General features: G+C 31.9%; 2 protein-coding genes across 4 annotated transcripts; both read right to left on the bottom strand.

The window, feature by feature from the left end:
• Positions 1 to 1,043: 1,043 nt before the first annotated feature.
• Positions 1,044 to 11,554, bottom strand: LOC106768425 (agmatine deiminase). Its single transcript, XM_014653581.2, has 11 exons — positions 11,384 to 11,554; positions 10,251 to 10,362; positions 10,012 to 10,125; positions 9,838 to 9,927; positions 9,671 to 9,758; positions 9,520 to 9,575; positions 9,349 to 9,427; positions 8,518 to 8,652; positions 7,429 to 7,661; positions 4,483 to 4,641; positions 1,044 to 1,278 (listed from the first exon to the last, which is right to left on the bottom strand). Exons 2-11 carry the CDS (start codon positions 10,335 to 10,337, stop codon positions 1,195 to 1,197), a joined length of 1,125 nt encoding a protein of 374 aa, XP_014509067.1. The 5' UTR covers positions 10,338 to 10,362; positions 11,384 to 11,554; the 3' UTR covers positions 1,044 to 1,194.
• A 590-nt stretch (positions 11,555 to 12,144) lies between these two features.
• LOC106768560 (uridine-cytidine kinase C) lies at positions 12,145 to 23,030 on the bottom strand. 3 transcript variants are annotated; one of them, XM_014653782.2, is made up of 12 exons: positions 22,765 to 23,030; positions 20,110 to 20,473; positions 18,370 to 18,484; positions 17,247 to 17,442; positions 17,044 to 17,157; positions 16,790 to 16,963; positions 15,866 to 16,060; positions 14,785 to 14,907; positions 14,596 to 14,708; positions 14,314 to 14,437; positions 13,701 to 13,973; positions 12,145 to 12,664 (listed from the first exon to the last, which is right to left on the bottom strand). In XM_014653782.2, the coding sequence occupies exons 2-12, from the start codon at positions 20,441 to 20,443 to the stop codon at positions 12,446 to 12,448; spliced, it is 1,980 nt and encodes a 659-aa protein (XP_014509268.1). In that variant the 5' UTR covers positions 20,444 to 20,473; positions 22,765 to 23,030; the 3' UTR covers positions 12,145 to 12,445. The 3 variants fall into 3 exon arrangements, with proteins under 3 accessions (XP_014509268.1, XP_022639369.1, XP_014509269.1); XM_022783648.1 differs by lacking the exon at positions 22,765 to 23,030 and adding an exon at positions 22,716 to 22,736; XM_014653783.2 differs by lacking the exon at positions 22,765 to 23,030 and having other exon boundaries at positions 18,370 to 18,440; positions 20,110 to 20,269.
• Between the last annotated feature and the right edge of the window lie 1,913 nt (positions 23,031 to 24,943).

Below are 24,943 nucleotides of genomic sequence, written 5' to 3' on the forward strand. Positions count from 1 at the left end.
AGGATGAGATGTTAGAAGGTTAAAAGTGGAATTTTTGGAGGTGCAGGATGAAGTGTTAGAGGTGTAGGATGAAACACTCTTGATGAATGAAATATGACAACTTCTTTCTTGCCTTCCATAACTTTAACATGCACATTTAATTTTTTTATATTTTAAAATATATCATGTGGAATACAATCTTTTTATTTCAAATTATATATTATAGAATATAAAATACAAAATATATTTAACATTATACAATCTAAAATTTATTTATTTTTCAGAATATATAACTTAAATTATAATTTTTGTATTTTAAATTATCTATTTCAGAATAAAATAAATATATTTCAAATTGTATATTTTAAAATCTAAAATAAAAATTACATTCTAAAAAAAATGTTTAAATTTATTTTTAAATTACAAAATCCTTAGAGAATCACAATTAAAAATCATGGAAGCTTAAGAAAAAGATATTCATAAAACATGGTAAGGAATTTCTATGTGACACCATAAAGATATAAAAATATAGATCAAATCTTTACTGCCTCTACCAATTCACAATAATTCTTTTTCATCATTAACTAATACAAAACCCAACAACCACAGACATTTTGAGATATCTTCCAATAGGTGCAAATTTAATACGGAGTGTCAAAATTTTGTTATTTCATTTCAAGACCTACACATTGATCTGCACTTTTTTTTTTTCTTTATCAAATAATTAAGGTGTGTTCACTTGAGGGTGATCGGAGAAGAGTGATTTAGTAAATTTGAGGATAATTTTTTTTCTTGTTTATTTGAATGAATTTGGAGATAAACGAGAATGAATTTTGAAATAAAATTTGTGAGAATTGGTGTAGGATTTAGTTTATATGACAAATTAAAAAAATTTACTTCAAAATTAATTCTCATTTACTTCCAAATTCATTTAAATAAACAACAAAAAATATTATCCTCAAATTCACTCAATCACTCTCCCCCAATCACCTCCTATCACCCCCAAGTGAACACACCCTTAGTGTCTGAACGCCAAATACCACGCAGGGTCCATTTTCTACAACTTGGTAGCAAAATAAAAACTATTATTCCTCGGTTTAAAATTAATAAATCTGGTTTTATTTTCCTCGGTTTTACATCTAGTAATCATTCTGAAAACCTAAAAGCATTAATACAACAATACCATCTGTCAAGGAATATTGAGATGGCGGCTGATTAAACTGCTGGTTGTTGCTGAGTAATGCAGTGTATATTTCCACCGCCCAAAACAATCTCCCTGGCACCTTCAACTCCTACAACCTAATAACAGGCAAACATTTGAAAATGTGATTCAGTAATAAGAACCATGCAAAATACTGAGGCCAATTTTACCGCTTATAATTTATAAATACAAGATACAATATAAAAGATTAACACTATGTTGCTGCTACTACGGGCTCTGCAGATCGGCCAAACGACGGCTATATACACCGTCAAATTTAATCAATAATTCATGATGATAGTCAATGCAAAAATCCAAATTATTGAATAGTGTTATAATTATAAAAACAAAAAGCAAATCCTATAGTAAAAAATACCTAAACCATATGTATTACTAAGAACAATATTTATTAATATATTTTACATACTTTTGGTTAATAAGTTAGACCAACTAGGAAGTCAACAAGCCTGACCGCTGGTGGGACAACCACCTTGATTGGATGGCGGGCCGAGCATCCTAACTGAATGGTGGGCCTACCACCCTGACTGATTAATTGAAGAATAAAAGTCAAATTAACACTCAATAATAATTACAAATTAACCAACTAATATTGATTAAAGCATTGAGTCATAATCAGGCTTACAAAAAGATAAAAGTTCATAACAATTATTATAAATAAAAGTCTAAGGTATAGTTGTTCATACACATGCATCACAACATTTAATACTCTTTTATTAATATCTTATCTGACTTGAGTTTCAGAACACCTTCTCCCAGAGCAAGTTTGGACAAACAGAAGACCTTGAAGACTAGATTAACAAAAGGTAGGAAGGACGGAGGATAAGTTATTTGGGACTTAGGAGTGGTATTGTCAAAATGTAGAGCTGTCAAAACGGGTAACCCGGCTCGACTCGGCCCGGCCCACCACGGGTTGGTCACTTAGTGAGCCAACCCAACCCAACTCATTTATTAGCGAGCCAGAAAAACTTGAACCCGGCCCGACCCACCACGGGTTGGTGGGTAAACGGGTTGGCTCACTAGTCCATTTAATTACATTGTTTTTAAAATAAATAAAAAATACAAACTTTCTGTAATTTAAATTTAAACAATTTTCACTCCCAAAAAATTATGTTAAAGACAATTCAAAATAATAATAAAAAGTACAATATAATCCAAATGTCATTCGAAAACAAACACAAAAAACATACAAATAAGTTTCTTATATTCATCATTTTTTGTTCTTGTTGTAACCCTTGACCCTTGTTCTTTTGTCTCCAAATTCACTAATAAAGATTTTCCTAATATCAAAACAATTCTGACAGTCAATAAAAAAATATTAGTAAAAAAAAAAAGAGAACCAATTATCAACAACATCAACAAAAAATTAATAGTTTAATCTATAACATAATTTCCCAAATTCAAAGATATCAAAAAGAGCTTGTTCAAATAATGTATACTCAAATTATTTAAATAAAATGAACAAAATCTGATACAAGCATGTCAGAACATGAAAAAATCATTCCATGTCTTCAAATTCTCCAGAACAAAAAACAAATTCGCAAACCCTATTTTTGTCATTATAGGATTTTTGAAAAAAAAAAAAGAAAGAGAAGTGAGAAAACAAAAATGTGGAGAAAAGAGAAGAAAAAAGGAAGGGTGTTTTATCTGCTCCTTGAAGAATTTTAGTGAAGTGAGGGTGAGAGCACCGTCAAATGAGAGCAAGTACCGTGAGAGTGATTTGTGAGAGTAGATGTTACTTTTTTGGTATACACAGTGAGTGAAGAAAGTACTTTATTTTGTAGGGTTTCATAAATAAAATAATAAATTAACAAAATAAAATTAGGTAGGTGGGTTGGTGGACCAACCCGGCTCACCACGGGTTCAACCCGCATGAGCCGGGTCTAAATGAGTTGGGTTAAAATCTGACCCGCATATAAATGGGTTGTATTTTTCAAACCCAACCCGGCCCGAACCCGTGACGGGCCGGGTTGGCTCGCGGGTTGTGACCCATTTTGACGGCTCTATCAAAATGGGTTGAAACCCGTGAGCCAACCCGGCTCACCATGGATTTGAGCCGGGTTAGGTTGGAAAAAAATGTGAAAATTTTGATGCGAGCCAATTTTGATCCGACTCGCTAAGAACCCGGCTCACCCGGGTTGAACCCGTGGTGAGTCAGGTTGGCTCACCAACCCACCTTATTTTTTTATTGAAATCAAATCAATTAAATTAAGTATTCAAATCCTATTTTTTTATTGAAATCAAATTAATTAAATTAATTATTCAAAACACACAACCTTTACTTCGTAGTAGAGCTTTTCATGCTGCGCTGTACTGCGGTCTATCCAAAAGTTTTCCTTTGCTACATATTTTTGTTAATAGCTATATGTAGTTTCTTGGTCAAACAGTTTGTATGTCTCATTAAACTAAATTGGCAAAATATTATGCTTGCTAGCTTAGAATATATAACAGTAGAGTTCTTTTGTTTCATTTTCTTTTATATCAATTGGTCCCGTTATTACTGTTTCAATTTGATCCATCAAAGTGACATGTTATAAGAATCTCAGAAGAGGGTGAAAAAAAGTTAAATGAGCCAATAAGCCAACTCGTTTAACCCGATGGATCGGGTCGGGTTCAAATTTTTTCAGCTCACTAATAAATGAGCCAGGTTAGGTTGGTTCACTAAGTGGCCAATCCGTGGTGGGTCGGGTTGGGTCGGACCGGGCTATCCATTTTGACAGCTCTACTTAGGAGTATCCTACTGGCCCCGTAGGCCTAAACAAAAATAAAAATGTTTGAAGTCAAATTTTAAATGATTTAGCTTATTATTTTATTTTGATCACTTGAATTTAAAAAAAAACTAAATAAATATATTAATATCTATTTGCAGGTAACATGTATGCACAAATTGAATACCATGATATCTTTACCCACTCCATTATCAAGCAAATATTCATACTCATTATGTACGAATATCCATGAGGATATCCAATATTCATACCCATTACATACGAATATCCATAGAGGATATCTATATTTTATCCGTAAATATATGTAGCTATGGATGTTTTTGCCATCACTAGTTTCACACATGATGGAGTTTCATTTTTACGCACTACCAACCACCATTGTTACTTTAATGGATATTCTTCAAGATGTTTTAGAGAAAATGTACCCTAAATTCCTATAAACCATTCGTAAATATTACTTGATTTGCACAAACGGTGGTAATTATTGCAACTATACGTGCCTCTAAAAGATTCTTTAACCAAAAACAAAATCGTGTTAACAAAAGTTTTACTTACTTCATGATGAGGGAAGGCATTAGATAAGACTCGGATAGCTTCGTAGTCCCACTTTCTATCTCCAAATTGTGGTGCAATGATAGCTTTATTTGCAATGTAAAAGTTTACGTAGGAAGCAGCAAGCCTAGTACCGGGAAGTCTTGACTTAGCCTTGCCGTCCTAGCAAAGTTATAACATATCAAACATTAAATGGAAGTGAATCTATCTGCTTCAAAATTCATCACTCACTCACAATTGCAATAAACAGACCACAACAATCAACCATATCATCAGGTACCAATGTTGCATTGAGCTCAGTATGTTAATCTTCACATTATCAGTTGCAGTATAGTGCCATAGTCATTATTAGAATATCACAGTTAAGCATACAACCGACTATTGCAAACCACTGTCACTAAAAGTTGCATGAAGTATTTGTCTAGATTATGGCACCTCATTTTTCTTATTTTAAAGTACAATTATTAGGCTAAATTAAATTTCACGTCCCTAATAAATTTGTGTATTTTCAATTGAGTCTCTATTAAATTTTTTGTCAATTGAGAACTTAAAATTTTTATATTTTTCAATTGAATGACATGATTGGTATCTTGCTGACATCTTACTTCCTTATCTTCGTGTGTTAAGAAACATGAAGTTTTGTGGTTGATATAAAACAATATAGCAGTTAATGTAAAATGAAAAATGTTAACTTGCAAGATCATATATCGCTTTGCTCAATTGGCGTTGGATGTGAGTCATATGACCTTTCCTATCTCTCCATCACCATTGGTATGTGCATCTATGGTCTCCAATGATAATCCATCCACAATTCATACATCTTGGGTTGACAAAATTGCAAAAGATAGTGACAATTTTAAAACACGTATAGTTAATCTTTTCCTAATATTCTTAATAAACGAACTTTGTCTCCTTTCTTTTAGTTCGTTTTGTTATTTGGGGTCCTTCCACCCCATATAGTTATCATTATTTAGTTACCTATTTTGATGATTATCCTAATGTACTTAGATTTGGTAAATGAAGAATCAATCAAAAGTGTTTTTTATATTTCAAACTTTTTTAATGAAATCAAAACAATTTGATATATCATTTTTTCAGAGTGATAGTGCTCATGAATATTTGTCTCACCAATTCTAGCATGGTCTCCAATGATATCCTAAATCAAATTTCGTGTTCGTGTACTCCTCACAAAATAGAGTAGCCGAACACAAAAAACATACATCTTATTGGAAATACTTTGACAATTCTTCTCATTCATCTTCCTCACCATTTTTGGAGAATGTTGTCCTTACAACATGTCGTCTCATTAACCAGATGAGATCATATGTCCTTAATCCCACTTTGTCCGTTTTCCTCATTCCCCTTTATATTGTCTCCCTCCATGTGATTTTGGCACCACATGTTTTGTGCACAACCTCAAACCTAGTCAAGATAAACTTTCTCCGTTCAAATGTGTCTTAGTGGGAAAACATCATCCTTCAAAAGTGTATAGATGTTTTTCTCGATCTTCATGGGTATTTTGTATATGTAGATGTCTCTTTCTTTGAGTTTTTTGCACACTACGAACCTGTTCCTTCTAATGATGACATATGTAGCCACTTTCCCACCACTAGCAATCTTCATTACTACCAGTTGACTTTACCATAACTTGGAAGCTTCTCCGTCATCTCTTCAAAAGTTTATCAAGATTATTCACGACCTGTTGATATTTCAGTACGGGACCCATCTTCAATGGATAAAGATATGTATTGCTTAACAAAAGTTCACGTTGTACTCATAACCTTTCTTCACATTAACAAACCTCAACTATCATTCACTTTCCATCATACATAAAACTTGCTTGTCTTTATTGTCTTTTGATTCCATTTCTAAGTCTCCAGGTGAAACTTTATCTAATCTAGAGTAGCATCAAGCAATGATTCATGAGATGTATACCACTTAAAGTAGTGGTACCTGGGAGTTCATTCCTCTCCCAGCGGGCAAATAAATTGTTGGGTTTGGTGGTTGTACACACTTAAAACAAGACTTGATGGTAACATTGAACGCTATAAAGCTTGGTTGATTGTCAAAGGATACATGAAAATCTATAGCCCATGAAATTTATTTATTACTACCAGTTTCTCTCTTGTTGCCAAAATGAAATTTATTAAACTTTTCTTTTCCATTTCAACTATTCCCCATTGTACTCTGTTTCATCTTGACCTAACAAATGCATTTCTACATGGTAATGTTGATGAAGAAGTCTATATGGAGCAACTTTCTAGTTTTGTCACTCAGGGAGAGTTGTTTGATATGCAGGTTCATAGTCTATATGGCCTTAAGTAATTACCCGGTGCATGGTTTGGGCATTTTAAGAGTACCATCCATCAGTTTGAAATCACTCAAAGTGGGCATTTTAAGAGTATCATCATCCATCAGTTTGAAATCATTCAAAGTGATGCTGATCTTTCTCTGTTTTATCATCATTGTTCCCAAGGATGTGTCTATCTCATTGTATACATGGACGACATTGTTACCATTGGCAGCAATGACAAGGGTATTGTACAACTGAGTCAAATTTATTGTATTAACTATTTTTTCTAAATTAATAAAGCATTTTGTTGTCTCAGAAACATACAGTTTAAGCTCAACGTCTCTTTTTTTCCAATAGTGTAACAATTACTAATGAAAAAAATAGGGGCAACACCATGGTTAAAAGAAAAACCATAGAGACACAGACAAAAAAGGAATGAGCTGCAATATGACATCATAAAATTCCATAGCTGATGACCAACAGCAACTATGCATTGTAAAATTTAAAGATATATTTCAGTAATATGGGGTCAGTATGAACTATTCCTTAATTTTTTAATGAAATGAAATAATAACGACAAATAGGTATTTTGTTTCTCATTATCATTATTTTCAACCAAGAATAGAAAAACTACATGAAAAGGAAAAAATGTTTACTTGGGAAATCCCATCAGACTCGTGCTCTGTCATATAGAGTGGACCAGGAACACGGATTTTAATGATTTCAAACTTTCTACCATGAGCGTCTGTTTCCTTTGAAAGGATACAATGAGCTTCTTTAGATCTTTCATGCTGAGGATCAGTTTCATCTTCAATCCAAGACAGCAGAACCACACCAGGCCTCACAAAACAGCACATGTTATCAATGTGACCATTCGTGTCATCATCCCCTGCATAAAAGCAGTATATTAGAATTTGGGGGGATATGTAAAATCTACAAACCACTATGAACCTATGATATATACTCTAATATGTACTCTAATACTTCAAGATCATGTGGAGGGGCAGACATGTGCTCTTAAAATTGCAGCCTCAAATGGAGTTCAAGTGCAAAAAGAAAAAAAAAAGTCATTATTGAAGTTAGCAACAACACAAGGATCCCCAAAGACAGTTATAAGAACACCATAACAAAATAAAATATCTACCGGATTGTTGTTTCTTTCTATAGAAAATTAACTGGCAAGACTAGGGCAAAAATTCCAAATTTCTCATTAGTAGGGTCCAGATGTGTCCTCCCAATATTTTGTATTAGCTCTCACCCAAAAAAGGCAGAAAGAAATTTGTCAATTATACCTTAATTTTAGTTTCATTTTGTAATAAAGAAAAATACTTAGGTGATATAATCACAATAAACTAATTGAGTAATAGTGAAAGTCTGAGCCTTTTATGTAGCAGGGAAAGCTAGTCAAATGCACAGAATTTAATTTCCTGACACAAAGTGCATTCGGCAGAAGAGAATAGCTATATTTCATTTATCATACAAGTATCATTATATTGTTCTACAACCAATTATCTTGCTATCATTGATTCTAAGTAGAACCATATATTGATCCATTGTTCTATTAGTTTACGCAAGTCAAGGTTTTAGCATGTATTCAATCAAATTATTCTTGCTAAGAAACAAATCAGTAATTCTGCATCAAACCTTGTGAAACAACACATGATCACTGGTGCAGGGGAATTTTTTAACTACCTTACATTATGGAAATATTCTTAATCTACAATAGCAATATCAAGTTTGTATACCATATAATCCACGAGGCAACCATATAACCTTCCTGACTCCAAGATATGTCTTAAGTTCATACTCTATTTGGTCCTTATTCAAGTTAGGATTCCTGTTCTTGTTCAAGAGGCACTCTTCTGTTGTAAGACAGGTTCCTGAAGGAAGACAAACGCCGAGGTAAACCGAAAAAACTAGTACAGTTTTTAACAAATTCATATAGGCATCAAGGTAGAGCAGTAAATCTAAGTATATGATCTGATTGACAAATTGAAATGAAAGACATGAAATTAACAAAACCACATTCATGAATAGAGCAAAAATAAAATGCTGCCTTGCACAGCTGCATGTTATCCTCGTTATTGAATAAATTAGCAGTAAAAGTGCGCTTATTTAGAGATGAATATGTGCCAGATAACAGGCACATATTCTGGAAGAAACACCAAAGAAATACTGAAAAACATAATAGGAGTACACAACAAATATAAGTGATGATCAAGGGAAGGCTTAAAACATAAAGACCACTGGTTAGGATACATTATCGAAATAAATTTATTAAAACATAGCACAAGAACATTTAGCGTCAAATAAATTTTATCACCTTGTTTAACCATTTCACAAGATCTCCATTCACCACACCATATAGAATATTCTCCATCTAATTATTATTATTACAAGAATAATTGACTAAAAAGTAACGGCAACAGCAGGTTAGCCATTGAGGAAATTAATAAAAACAAGTACCTCTACTTCACCAAACAAGGCTACGTTATGGTTACAGATTTACTAGTTCGGACATCTACATGGAAAAAATGTACGTTCAACATGGCAAATAATCACTATATAACTCTTACTTTCTCCATCCACATGGATACTTCCACCTTCAAGCACCATCGATTGCCGAAATCTAGGAATCTTCTCAATTTCCAAAATCTAGCAAACAAGAAAACAAAATCGGTAAAGCAGTTCACATGGCCAAAAAAATAATAAATATATAAATAAGAAAAATGTGGAACATTCCAAACCTTCTTAGCCACAAGCAAATCAAGACTCCAATCAGTATAGCATCCACCTTCTGAACCTAAACAGTTCATAAAACACCATTAGTAAAGGAACCAACAATCACACACGCTCTTAGAATAGAAAGATCTGAATATCAATTGTCCTAGTGCTTACCCCCCCAACTATTAAATTGCCAGTCAATCCCTGCAATTCTGTCAACTGCACCACCAGACTCTGTTGTCGTGCTTCTTCTCACAACAAACTAACAAAGAAAACAAATCACACAACATGCTTATACATCCAAGCACACAAGGATGATTTACACAGTAAGAGAAACTCACAGTGGGTCCAGTATCACGAAACCAAGAATCATTCATACTCATCTCAACCACCCTGATATGTTTAGGTAACTGACTTCGTGCATTCACCCACTATTAAACAATTCAGGCAGCATCAAAGAAAACCGCAACAATAATGTCCATTAATAAAAATAACGTCTAACACCAATAACTTACCTGGCCAGAACTAACACAAACAGTAACAGACTCAAATTTTGAGATGGCAGTTGCCACCTTCGCAAACACATGTTGGGCCGGTCCAGCGTTCTCTCGCCAGTTATCAGGGCGTTCCTGTTACACTCATCGGGCTTGTAATAAAATAATGATAACAATAATAGTAATAACAGTAATAAAATAATAATAGTAATAACAGTAATAATAATAAAATAATAATAGAATTTAGATGCAGTACTCACTGGCCAACCCATCCAACACTGAGTGTGGGTTTCCCACTCTGCAGGCATCTCGAATCCATGATCAAATGGTGTTCCGTGGAGCTGCATCACAAAATTCTAGCTTCGGTTTGCTCTGTGATAATTCAGAGCAACAAAACACTTAGACGGTGAAGCAGAAATGTTCAAGCCTGTTTACTAGACCATTGGGCAGTGTTATCGCAAGACAAGCAACCCATCACTTTTTTCGGAAAGGCTTAGGTTATCAAACTAGCGAATAGACAGTTAACTTGGCCAAGTTTACGTTTCAACTCATGGCTTCCGAGTCTCGGAAACAAAATTGTTTTTCATGTGGACTCGGTAGACTCAGTTGCAAAATCGATAGAATTGTTTGAACTCGCTGAGTTTAGATACGTTTTTGCGAGTTCAGATGCGTTTTTGCGTGTTCGATGGACAAATTTTTTTAACCAGAAGGATGTCATATGTAGAACGGTGTCATATGTAGAGGACGGACTCACTAGATTGGGGCTTCCCGTGTTTAAGCCATTTCTTCTTCTCTTGCATCACCCTCTCTCATCTTCCTCTCACAATATATTAGCCTCCCGTCTTGCACTCGCCAAAAGAGCCTATGATACTTATTGGAACAACGGATCAACAAAACTGGCAAGGTAAGCTTCTTGGCACGCATTTGACATTGTTTACAAGTTGGGATCTTCAAACAAGATCACGGATGCTTTATCTAGAATTATCGAGGACAAAGAATTTGATGGAATTTCAAGACCGTTTTGACAAAATATCACCGAAATTGTATAGAGGCCCACAGCGACCCAGAGTTAGCAAAAGGCAGAACTCCTTTGCTACATGACTCCAACTTACATAAGCACTCACTACATCTTGAAAAGTATTAGGTTATAAGGGATACATATCATATCCCATTCTAGTTCAGTAAAAGTGCACCCCAAAGCCCTTCAAGGATTTCTATATTATAATCCTAAATGACAAAAATATAAAGCATTGATATTGAGTAGAAGAACAAGCAAAACATAACCTATTATATTACAACTAAATCACAGAACAAGCTCAATATCGGATCCTATCACATGCAAGCCTACTGACGAAATGGTGAAACGACGTCAAGGGTTGGAATAACTACTTACCTTAATGAAAACAAAGACGAAGCAAGATACAATCGAATTCAGAACGTCACCGCCCCAAACTTCTGTAGAGAGTACAATTGAAGATAAAGGCAGAGCAGCAGAGTATACAAGAAATGGTAGGAAGGGAGACTGGCACTCACTCAATTCTTATCCAGCCAGATTCACTATTGCTAGCCTCTCTCTTTAATTTTATAAAGATAAAAAAACTGAAAAAAAACTGGCATATAATTATTTACGTTTTTATTTTTCTTTAATAAAAGTCTTTAAAGAATAAGAAGTGTTTGCGGATTTTTTTCTTAAGAATAAACTTTTTCACATATTTATTATATTATATGTATTTTTTTTCTTAGATCTTTTATGCAGTTTAAACACTTCCTTTGTTTGAAAAAATATAAATTTCTGTTTAGAAAAAATATAAAAATAATAGTTAAAGTTATAGAAATATATAAGTTTTGTTTAAAAATAAGTTCTATTTAGAAAAAAATATATAAAAATAGAAAATTAAAAATATAAAAAAAATATAATTTTTTAATTAAATTTATTAAATTTTTAAAATGGAAAAATATTAAAATTTATTAAATATTTAGAAAATTACATAAAAAAAAGAAATTTAAAAATAATGCTCCTAGTATTGGTTTACATATAATAAGGTCAGGCAGTGCTTTATTGTAGTTGTTGGTCCAGTAAGATTTCTGCCATTCAAAAAGAAAGAATATTATCATCTAATATTATATATAGTGGATGTTGGATTAAAAAATAAATAAGTACAAGCGCATAAAAAGTGACCACAAGCGCTCCAGTCGGTAATATATATGCAAGTTCAGTATTCCACCAAGTGGACGAATTATTTAACACGAGAAGAAACACTCAGAAGCTTATACATTGAGTAATAAGCTTATACATTGAGTAATGTTACACGAGTCTTAAGTGAATACCACTAATACTAGTATACAGCAGTCACTCGCAGATGTAATTGTTTTCATAAACCCTTTTAGCTTCAGTTATATGTACGAGGTTTCCCTCACAATTAGGAAGAAAAACAGATATATACCTTACTATACCCTACTTTTGGGATGTCACACTCTTGAACAAAAACACACCAACAACACCAATGACCAGAGTCAGAACCATAGGGATGGCAACAGATTCAGGTTCTCGCATTCTACCTGTCTGATTTGGTCTTCCAAGGCGTGACCGTTCTCCAAAGTATTCATGCAAAAGATTGCTCAGAGTGTCAAGTTGATGCATGATTTGACGTTGTCCCCGTGCAATAACTAATACCTATTTTAAAACATAATAATTAAAATAAGAAACTCAATTGTCTTATTGCTCCTTGCAGAATTTCAAAGTAGAAAATTGTGCTAGATGTTGTTTCAAATGAAGAGAGATGGGAGGTACTGAATGAAAAAGATCACTTAATATCTAAACATAATATCCACCTAGTTTTGAGGATGATAAGTTCACAACTGTGTAATTTTTACTCCTAGTTTAATTATTTTTTATAAAATAAATTAATTTCTATTTTAATTAAATAATTTATGTTTAATATTTTATTATTATTTACAATTGTGAAAAGGTTGTAAAGTAAAAAGTGGGTGAAAGTCATTTTTTCCTATAAGGAACCATACATGTTGTTCAACAGAATATGGAAAATGGGTAAATGACATTATTAATCTTCATTAAATTATTAACAATTACTTTAAATAATATTTAATGACTTTTGGATTTTAAGACTATAAATTGTTGTATTTTTCATTTAAAAGTATCTAAATTTATTCCTAAACACGGGCAAGACCATCTCAACAAAACCTTATAATCTTTATTTTTTCCCATCCATTAAATGTCCTTCACATCATGTTCAATCTCAGGTGACACATAGTACGCATCTTTACACTCAATAGACACGTGCATATGATATGTGTAGCACATTGCACTGTCATGGCGTGTTCAGAAGGTATGAAATTGGGAAGAATGAAAAGAGAGAAGGAAAACAACCAAAATTTTCTTTCCTTTCACTGTTTTTTAGCATTTAAAAAAAAAGGAAGGAAAAGAATTGACCCATCTATATAGTCTATCCTTCTAATTAAAGAAAAAGAAACTTTTGTAATTAAAAGACTAATTTATTCTTATCTTTAGGTTCTTAACCTTTATTATTATGGCCATTTGTTTCATTTTATTATTTAACTTTTTCTTCCCTTCCGTCTTATTTCCTAGGAAAAAATCTACAAGATCTTGTCATTTTCTACTCTTTCTTTTTCCTTTCTCTTTCTTTGATAAACCAATCATGTCACGTGAATTAAAAAATCAGGAGACCAACCTCGTCCATCAGGGGAGACTCTTTCGCCAATTGAGAAGATGATGAAGAATTAGGCAGCAATGATCCAGTCAATGAACCATTGCCTAATCCAGTTACAAACAAGGAAGTAGGGCCTGAGCCATTACCGGCCTCAGCCTGTGAAGCCAAGTTTTGTTGACTGGCGGAAACTTTTTTGCTAGCAAACTTTGAATTCAATTCTTCAATACGGGAGGTGAATTCATCCATTCTTTCATTTAATGTGGAAATTTGATCAGAAAGTTGAGTGATGACCCCCTGGACAACTCAAAAGCAAATATCAGTAGATGAATCATTTAGATGGGTAGAAAATTCAACTTCTTAGGCAGAAAGGCAAACATTTATTACTTGTGACACCTATATGCCAAAACACTAGGTGAATATAATTTCCATAAAATTTTAATATACATATTTTCTGAAGTTTCTTGCCAATATGCACTGCAATTGTATATCATTATGTTTCAACATTTCTGTCTATGGACTCAACAAGTACTTTTCCATGTTCCACAAAATAAGACACAACAGGTGACACATTGATAAATGAAGAGGCCAAAATGATTGCAATTAAATGTTTTCTCAAGGAAAATATATATATTACATGGTTAGCAATCGATGCAGGTGATTCCAGAGTTCTTCCATCGAATCTTCTGTTATTTATAGCAAGTTTAGTCAGCTTAGGTAGAATCTTGTCCCTTTGAGTCGAATATGAGTGTGAAATACCACTACAGAAAACAAAACGAGAAGAACATGACAAAAACATTACTTTAACAAACTTTTAATCAGATTCAGAAATTCTTACTCCAAATATGAAAAACAAGTAGAAGCAATATCATCATTATTTTTAAGACAGGACAAATAGGTAATGAAAGTTAACAATTACCGATTAAGATACTTCATTCTTCTATCTGCAGAAGCCCTGGAAAGGGCTTCTTTGGGGCTTGAAACTACGTCATCATCTATGCTGAGTTTTGACTTAAGATCGTCTGGCAATGCCTGCAGTTTAATCAGATTAGACATTGAGTGTATAAACATTTAAACCACAAATAAAAGGTTAAATGATAGTTTATACCATCACATCGTTCACAAGCTTTTCTAGCTGAATTTGTTCAATATAAGTGCGAGAAACATAGGAACCATCCAACCCCAGTTTCTCTGCTACAAACTTGCAATAGTTCCTGTCTTTCCCTTGCACCTTGAAAACAGCATAAATAAAGTATTCAGTGAACGAAAACAAAAAGAAACAAATACAAACATGTAATAGGTGAGGGCATGTGTCTTGACCTCCATGCACCCCAGGCCTATCCAAAAACATTGAAGTTCTGAGGCTTGAATAAGTGCCCGAGGGCTGGAATATGTTACTGTGTTTGTGAGTGTGGTTAGTCAATTCATGAATTATCCAAAGAAGCAACATTTGCAGGCTGTGAATAGAATTCTTCAATACTTGTAGACAAGTCTAGGAAAGAGATTGTTATTCAAGAAGGATGGAAAATTAAATATGGAGATGTATATTGATGCAAACTATGTTGGGTTAGTTACTGATAGGAGATCCATCCCAAAATATTTCATGTTCTAGTATGGAAAGTGAATGATCTTAAAGTGAAAAGAGAAGAATCTATGGCTCTCTTTTGTGATAACTAATAGGATATTAGTATTGTTAACAATTTAGTCCAACATGATAGAATCAAACACGAGATCAAAGACAAACAGAATAATGATCTTGTCATTATTTCCTACATCCCATGAGAATTTCAGCTGATAGATTTGTTTGCAAAAGGAACTTTCCACAAAGCAGTTTCAAGATCTTACATGCAAGCTGTGAAATATAGACGTCCATTCATCAACTTGAGAAGGAGTATTGAATTACGAGGATATACTATTAGTTATTGTGACTATTGAGACATTGTAGGGATATGATGAATTATTTATTACTAATCATAGTATTTATTTGTAGGGCAGTAGAGTTTTACATAATGAATCCTCTTGTGCTGCTTTCATCAAGAATTTGAATAAGAATTTCTTCTATATTTTTAATCTCTTCCCTAACCTTTTTCAAGAGTAAGGAAATATCACAAGTTAAGACTACTTGTAACATAACAATCAACAAGCATAAAAGGTATGTAAGGAATGATAGAAACAATATGTCGTTATACCTGAACATATGTGCGATTCAGTTGTTCCAACCAATCAGTTTTAATGGTCACTTTATCATCACGAAAGATATGGCTGCTTCTTTTCAGGATAGATGCAATTGTGTATCCTAAGGCCATCAGTCCTCCAAGAAGGCGCACACTGACCTCAAAAGTAATTCGAGGAGATATTATGAATGGACTATCTGTCACCCATTCCTGAAACAAGAATTCATTACCATTATAGAGGTTTTTCAGTAATTTTGCTTCTAGGTGCAAAATTCTCAGCAAATCTCAAGCTCAAAAGGAAGGAGGATGTTAAGAAAATAATTCCGTACATTGAAAAAGGCATCAACCAAAGAACAGGTTTGAGACAAACAACGTACTGAAGTCAGTAAAAGAAGAAAAATAAGTGGGAGTACATGTTTCATTAATTTCAAGAACTCAATTTGCAAGGAATCTGTGGTAGAAAAGTTTAAGCTTTTGAAAATTTATCTATGGTTTTCTTTTTCTCTTTCAGGGGGTCATATTAAGTATCACATTGTACTGTAACTATACAGGGGGCTAAATAGGCTTCTTTTCATTATAATAGGTTTTTAAAAATATTGTAAGTAAACAATATTATTGGTGACACATTGGCATAAAATAAATGTCCAAAGTACACATTTGGTTAAAAATACTTACATAAATATTCAACAAGAATTTATTCATAAGCTTTCAATATGAAGTTTACTAAATTAAGCTCAAAGAACATATTTTGATCATCTTTTCCCTGAAGCTTATTGAAATAGTTTAAAAAAACCTAAAGGGACCATAAGCATCTCTTACAAGTTCAATTAAGTTTTGTATGCATTCTTACAACACCCTCAAAATTATGCCTTGTTTGCTAGACATTCTCTTAAAAATTGATATAAACTATAATACTAGACTAGTTTTCCATCACTTAACCTCAAACATGAGATTGTACTTTCCATCGCGGTTTCTCATTCTCAAATATGATTGACATGCTTCAGGGTCTTCCCCAGGCGGTAGAAGAAATATGTCATACGTTTCCTCTTTGGTTTCAGTATGCTGTGCAGCAATAATTTCCTTGATTTGATCAACTGTCACAGTTCTTGCTGACTAGAACAACCAACACAATGTATCATCAAGAATACACTTAAAAATATAGAGTACCTTACTATGATAGCATAGGACATCACCTTCAATATATATGTGGGATTTTGAAATCCAGAGAATGGATTAAACTTGTTTATGACTTTTATATGTGCTGTTTGGAGATCTGGCTCAATATAAGCTTTATACATAGGATATACCTACAAAGGGAAACAAAATAATCAGTCTTACATTGTGCAATGCAAGTTTTCAACACTCCTAAAAATTCTAACATGGGATCAGTGAAAACCGTTTCAGAGATTTGATGAATTATTTCTTCAGGCTCTTGACCAGCACGGTGAATGTCCCGTAAGACACGCTTAACAAGGTCAAAATGAACTCCACCAGTGACAGAAACACGAAGATCAAGTAAAGGTCTTAATTTTTCACTTAAGGCATAGATGCCTTCTATGATTACAATACGAGAGCTAGGGACTTCAACAGTCCTGTAAAGAAAATAGTAGAAAAGGAAAGAACAAAATAAGTATAAATGAAACAAGATCTTGGGTTGGAATAATATGATGCTAATTCTAGTACTCATGTATTTCCACATTTATACATTTTGTCCTGTACCTCTTTCGTGTCTGTGGATTTCCAAAGGTGGATGCATCAATAGGTGTGCATTTACACATGCTACGTGAATAAGAATGGAGAGTGAAGAATGACGTGCTTAAGGGTAATAGTAGAAGAAGAGAGGCCGGGGATGGAGAGGAAACTACACACAAATATATATATATATATATATATATATATATATATATATATATATATATTGTATGAATGTGGACTATTTATTGGGCGGGTGTTTGGCAGTCTTTCCGATAAGAACCAATCTTTTTTATGCAAGTGTTTTTGATAAATTATAATATGTTTAGTTTTAAGCGATCTCATTTATACTGAAAAATCACCATTTATAGAAAAAATATTTTTTTAGTATTTTGCTTGTTAACATCTTTTATTATACTGCATCTCTAACGAACAGCTTACATGCTAATATATAAATAGTTTTACATACACTTTTGATAGTTTTAAAATAAAAAGTGATTTTCTAAATATAGTTTTATATGAATGTATAATCTTAAAATCACTTTTCAATTTGAGTATCAAAACATGAAACTGATTTAATCACACTCAATAATTGAACAGTCGATTATTGACAAAGAATCTAAAAATAATTCAATTGCAAATAACCAGATGACAAGAATTTTCTAATGCTGCGCATAAAGCATTTCAAATCTAATAACTTGATCCATATAAAATATTGTATTCTCTTTTCCACGTTTCTCTAATCTGTGAGAATAAACCTAGATAGAACAACTAGAAAATAGGCAATTGCACATTATTAAAATGATAAAAATAAAAAGGTACACAACCTGTAACCTATGCGAGAACTAGACTTGAAATCATATACTGGAACTTGAACAGGCTTCCCTGCTTTAAGACCCTGTATATTTTCAAGCAAGGTATCATAATCCGTCAACCGAGGGTCTGTTTCAAATAACAATGACATTAGAATGTAGTGTTTCATAACATCCCTTCCTATTTCTTGAACATTGATTAATATGATTAACAAGTAAAACTATTATTTATAAATGAAAATAATAAATTAGATTAGATTTATAGGAAACTTGTCTATATTGCCAACAATAGATGGTAAGTGTGTGTTTATGTAAGAATGAGTAATTGAGTAATATATAGAGTAAATTACGTTGAGATCCCATGAAGTTTTTTCAAATTAAAGTTACACTATATTTTTTTTCATCATTACAATGACTTTCCTAAAAAGGGTGCATGTGTAATGCAATGAGGAGAGAGACATGTGTAATGTTTTTAAAACGTAAATGGGTACATGGGTAAAGTAAGAGGGGGAAATGTAAAGCCTTTTAAAACAATGAGAAGGTTTGTGTAGAATTAAAAAAATAATAATAATAATAATAAAAAAAAAAAAAAAACTGGAGTGTCAATGTAATTTGAGTAAAATTCAAGGTTTATTAGTGTAATTTACACTAATATTTACTATTAGGCCAGCAAAGGAAACTTGGAAATTATGACAATGTATTTGGAGTCTCCACGGCTGTCAACAAATTTCCAAATCAAAAAGATGTTTTGTCTAAGTCTGAGCTTGGAAATTGATCATGAATGATTTTTCACGTCAAAGTGAATGCTAGTAGCACTAGCTTTTGCGCTTTTGACATCATGAATGTGAATTTTAAGGTGTTGAATGAGTATCCAAGAAGACTGAAATTGAGGTCAAATAATTTTAGGATTATTAGTCAGGCAATATTATAGAGATAGCCATAGACAGTAGAGGTTATTTATCGGTGCTTTCAGCAACAATCCACTTCATTATTTGGTTCAACTTCAAAATTTGGTAAACATATAGCGTGTCTAACGATGTATTATTATTGGTTGCTGTTTCTGTGTTCATATAGCTAGTTTATTTCTAACTCAAATATACATTGAACATGTAATAAAACGGAGGCCGTGCAATCTACTGTGTGCAAAGAAAGTAGAAAGGGACTGTCACCACATCTCTTGAAAAATTTCATCAATTCTAACCCCGTTGCCCCCTAACCCACAAAAAAATCTTGACACATCTGTCACCGTCCATAGAGAACCGAATACTAAGCTGTATATTTGAAAATTGCTAAAAAATAGCTTGAGATTGACCTTGGCAAAATCAACAAAATGCGCATGAAACCATTTGTGGACTTGGACAACACAAAAAACAGAGATCATTGAACGTTGCTTTAAAAAAATACAATACATCTCATGAATATGAAAGTACAGGTTTAGAACATTATATTACCACATAATAGTCATACTACGGACATGAAGAGAAATAAACACGTATCACTCTGTTTTCTACTCTGAACCCTATTTTTTCCCTCTATTTCTTAAGTTAGTTTGTGTTCTTCTTAATTTCATACCAATTGTGCATCGGCAGAAGTAACTTTGCTAATAAAAGTTCTCGGTCATACTCACGAGTAGCAGGAAGTAACACTCTGGCAAAGAAAAAGAAAACTCTGCAAAATCCTAAGTGAAAAAAGAAATACAGATATACACAATCATCATAGACTACTTAAAATTAAATAATTGAAGAGAAGACTTACCATCAAAGTTTCCATCAATAATTCTACTAGAATCGTTATAATTGTCCATTGTTATGACAGCTATGCTTGGCATAAAATTGAGGATCTTCTCAGTGAAAACAGTTTTCCCTGCTCCAGATGGACCTGCAACTCCTACTAATATGATTCCATCGTTCTTTTGAGCCAGTAATTGGCACGCACGAATGAATATGAAAAATCCTTTCTCAAATGACAGGGAATCTTGGATAGGAACAATTTCGTAGCGATCAGAATCCTTTCTTTTAACAACTTGAACTTGATCTCGCAATAGACGTCGTCGAGGTGAGTCAGCACCAAAAACAGTATCTTGTGCCATTACCGAAACCAAAGTTGTTTAAGTCATATGCTGCAAAAAAATGAAATTGGCAATGAAAGTTGCACGGAAAAATACAAACCAAACAGGAACAAACAATGACTCAGAACTGCATAAATTACACATGGAATCAAAAGAAGAAATTTGACAATTCAAAACACATAACACAAACAAATTGTCATTCTCATACTACGTTTTTACCGTTACAAGGAAAAGGGGGGAGATATACATATTTCCACTAACACAGAACTACAAAATGCATGTGAAAAGAATACTGAATGAAGATCCTAAACTTTTGTCTTGGCCTAAACTTTTTTAGTCCCTAAGAAGGTTGAAAGAATCATAAAAAAATTGAACAATTTTTTTTCTTTTGTTATGGATTTAAAAACGGCTGAAAAAAAAAATACAGGAGTTGACTTCAAATATTCAACCAAAAATGCATTATATATATAGGACCATAAAATTGAAGTAAATTTGATGAAGCAAAACGGTGAACAAATTTAAGGACAAACACCTGTAAAAGAAACTACCGCTAGATAAAGTGAAACAGAGAGATCAAACCTCTTGAAAAGTGAAGGAATTCGGAAACTTTGTTACCATAGTGTTTTTTTACACCACTGTGGACTCAATTATCAGCTCCTTATCATCGGTACCATTATATAAAAGGGTGGTATCCATTTAGTAATTTCCACAATTTTATCATTTAATTAATAAATACTTAAATAAAAATTTCCTTTTTTTAATAACGAATACATAATCTTTTGAATATTATTTTTATTAAATTATATGTACACACACATAATATATATATATATATATATATATATATATATATATATATATGTATGTATATTAATTTATTTATTTTTTAACATTTTTAATTTATTATTTATAAATAATAAATTAAAAATGTTAACATTTTTTAAACATTTTTAATTTATTATTTATAAAAATAATAAATTATAAAATCATATATATATATAATCGAAATATAATTTTATTAAAAATCATATTTATATCACAGTTAAGGATAAAGGTAGATTAATTGTTTGATTAAAATAAAATGAAAAGTGAAGTTATATTTAATCACACAAATCTGAGTTTTTATCACCCAGAATATTAAAAATCAGGGTTTCAATATCCCAATTAATTTATCTGAATAGAAAAATAACCCAGTCAAAAATTAGGGTTTCAATTTCTTGTCCTGTCCTAAAACCTGTTTATTCACATCGGCGAAGGCTCTCCCGCGGGAAGGTCTTTCACACGTAGTTTCAGCTGCTTTATCTTACCTGCAGTTAGTTATTTCCGTCTTGCGCCTTTCTTTAGGTGGGGTCCTTTCCTTAGGTGGGGTCCTGCGCGGGGCTACCGCCTGGGTTTTACTTTTCTTGAAGGGAGTCGACGTGTCAGACCCATTAGACTTCTAAATCTGTTTCTTCTTTTTAGTCCTTTCTTCGCGATCTATCTCTCTCATTTTTTTAAGGATAATAATCCTAGTCAGGTTTTTATGAACAATCTATCCTATTATATTAATTAACCCATTACTACTAATCTCCTTCTTATAACAATTATCATATATCAGTCTCCATATCTATCAATATTATCTGCTATTACTAGCAATACTTATGACTTAATTAAACAGATGCACAGAACAATTTAAGAAATTAATTAACCATCTTAAACTTGACTATAGACTCAAGATTATAAAGATTCCCTAACTACTAGGTGTACGTACAGTTTTTTATTTAATATTGGTTAAATTTAAACACAATTAATATATTCACCAAAGACACAAACAATTAGTGGGCGTGGCCCAGGTGATGGGGAAGGCAGTTTCTTTTTTTCTTGCAAACAGCACAAGTGGTCTAAATTAAAACAGCTCAACACGTTCCTTTCAGAGGATTCTATACTCTTCCGAAACAGCAGCCCCGTTTACAATTTCTACAACGATCATGTTGCTCGAATCTCGTATGTTATTCTCCAACATCACACCAGAAGTTTACGTATCACTAATTCAACGCGTTTCACACAATTCAACTTAGAATAATATCTACTCCAACAAATTCAACACTCACGGTTGCAGTAATTATTTCCCTCGTCGTAATCTTTTTGGTTCAATTCTTCCACTAATTGTAATTTAATTTGAAAATCACAAACTACTAACAAGAAAGAGTAAGAAAGTAACTAAACTCACAGAATCAGAGAGGAGAAAATCAAACAAGTAAAACAATCCAATTAAAAACAATTACAACGAAAATAGAACAGGCCGTGTTATTACCAGCATAAACTCATCAAAACTAATGAGGCGTTAATGACTTCTTCCGTACCTTGAATATTCAGGAATTGAAATGTAACACGTTCCTCTTCACAGGCTTCGAACAGAGCTTTAGCAACTCGAAGATGAAAATATAGAGAGAGGGGAAAGTTTGAGATGTGGAGAGAAGGATGGTTTTGGGAGGAGAAAATAAGCAAAGAAACGAAGACAAAGAATTTTGACGCGGTACTCTTTCTTCCCTCGGACAGACGAGAGGAAGAAGAGACAAGAGATATTTTTTCCATTCAATCTGATCTAACGGCTTCAAAATTCGTCCACCCTTCTCAGCCTTACGATTTCACCACACATTTTACAGTTAACTTGATATATGGGCCTAGAGCCCAGTGACAAAAGGGCTCAAAGCCTTACCCTGCCCCGTAGGAGAAAATAACAAAAATAAATGGTTGTCTTTTTCGTGATTTCGTAATTTCAACTTCTACTTCATAAATTTTTGTATTATGAAATATATCATTTAAAATATTAATTTTTATATTTCAGATTATATATTCAGAAATACAAAAATAAAAAGATATATTTCAATTTATATAATTCGAAATACAAAAAAAAAATATTTTAAATTATACATTTTGAAATAAAAAAATTACATTTTTATTTTATATTTCATAATATAAAAAATAAAATAATATTATACATTATAGAATACAAATTTATATTTTAAACTATACCATTAAATATAATAATCATGAAAAATATATATAAATTTAAATTTAAAACATGTATGCTTTTAATAAAATATTGAGAACTGTATAGGTTAAAAAATAAAATGTTTATAAGTTATACAAAAATATAAACTATAAATGTTTTGGATAAAATAAAATTATGATCTGAAATACCATAAAAGAATTGAAAACATTAAAAGTCAAGTTTATTAAAAATGAAAATGAATATTGTTATTGAGTACAAATGTCGTTTTCATACATTAATGTTATTTTCCATAAGGTCCCCAACACCTACCAAACTATATAAAGGAAGGAGTTTGACTATGGTGATTACACGAAGTGAACTATGACAAAAAAAAACAAAAAACATAAAGAAACATTTATGCACTAACTTACTTCTTAAAATAACATAAACAAGTAATTATGCAATAAATTTAATGTTCGTCCTTGTAAAATAAACACATTTAACAAATTGTTCACCTGATTAGATAACCATTTTATTAAAGTTTTAAATAAAAACAATCAATAAATTGATCTCACGATCATTTTATTCAATTCTCATGCATTATCTCCGACATTTACGTTTTAAATGGGTTATTATTGATCTCACAATCATTTTATTCAATTTTTATGTATTTGAATGTCTCAAACACTCATGTTTTAAATGAATTATTATTGAAAATAAGAATGACAAAAATAATTGTATATATTAATATATGTCGATATAATCTATAATAAATAATTAATACAATGATATCAGTGAATATTTATTATTTATATAGTAATAGATATTTTCATATTTTCTTTTATAAACGAATCGAGTAAAATATCATTTGTATTTACAAGTATCTATAACTCACAACAAATTAAAATAAAAATGTAATTTATATTTTATTAAGTTAAATTTAATTAAAATTAAAATTAATTTATATATTAATGAGTTAAGTTTAATTAAAATTAAATTTTAATTTATATTTAAAATAATTTATATTATACATTATATTTTATTTTATAATTTTAGTTCAAAATTTTATAAAATATACTTTTTAAATATTTATAGGTATGTACATATTTTCGACAGAGTAACATATAAATTTTATAATTGCAATCAATTGTGGATAAATATGTCTCGTATTGTCATTCTTAATTAATAATATTAATCAATAATACATAATGATTGTGTTTGTCTTTTAATTGGGATATGATCCCACTGTCACAAACAAATAATTATTTAACATTGTTCATATTTTATTTCTTATGTGCTTTAAGGAATAAGCTCTATGACAAAAGGTAATAACTTAACTTATATTCACTTTAATGTTCTTTATAACAATCTTAATTTTATTATTCTATAACTTATACTTGAGTGTATAGTTTATAAGTGGACATACATTTAAATTTTAAGACGTTGCACTCATAAAGAAATAGATAGAAAACTAGTTACAAAGTTAGGAAATTTTATTCTTGACACAGAATACACAGTAAAGAATTTTGAAAACAAAAATACGAAAC

Source organism: Vigna radiata, chromosome 7, assembly GCF_000741045.1.
Source record: "Vigna radiata var. radiata cultivar VC1973A chromosome 7, Vradiata_ver6, whole genome shotgun sequence".
Taxonomy (NCBI): domain Eukaryota; kingdom Viridiplantae; phylum Streptophyta; class Magnoliopsida; order Fabales; family Fabaceae; genus Vigna; species Vigna radiata.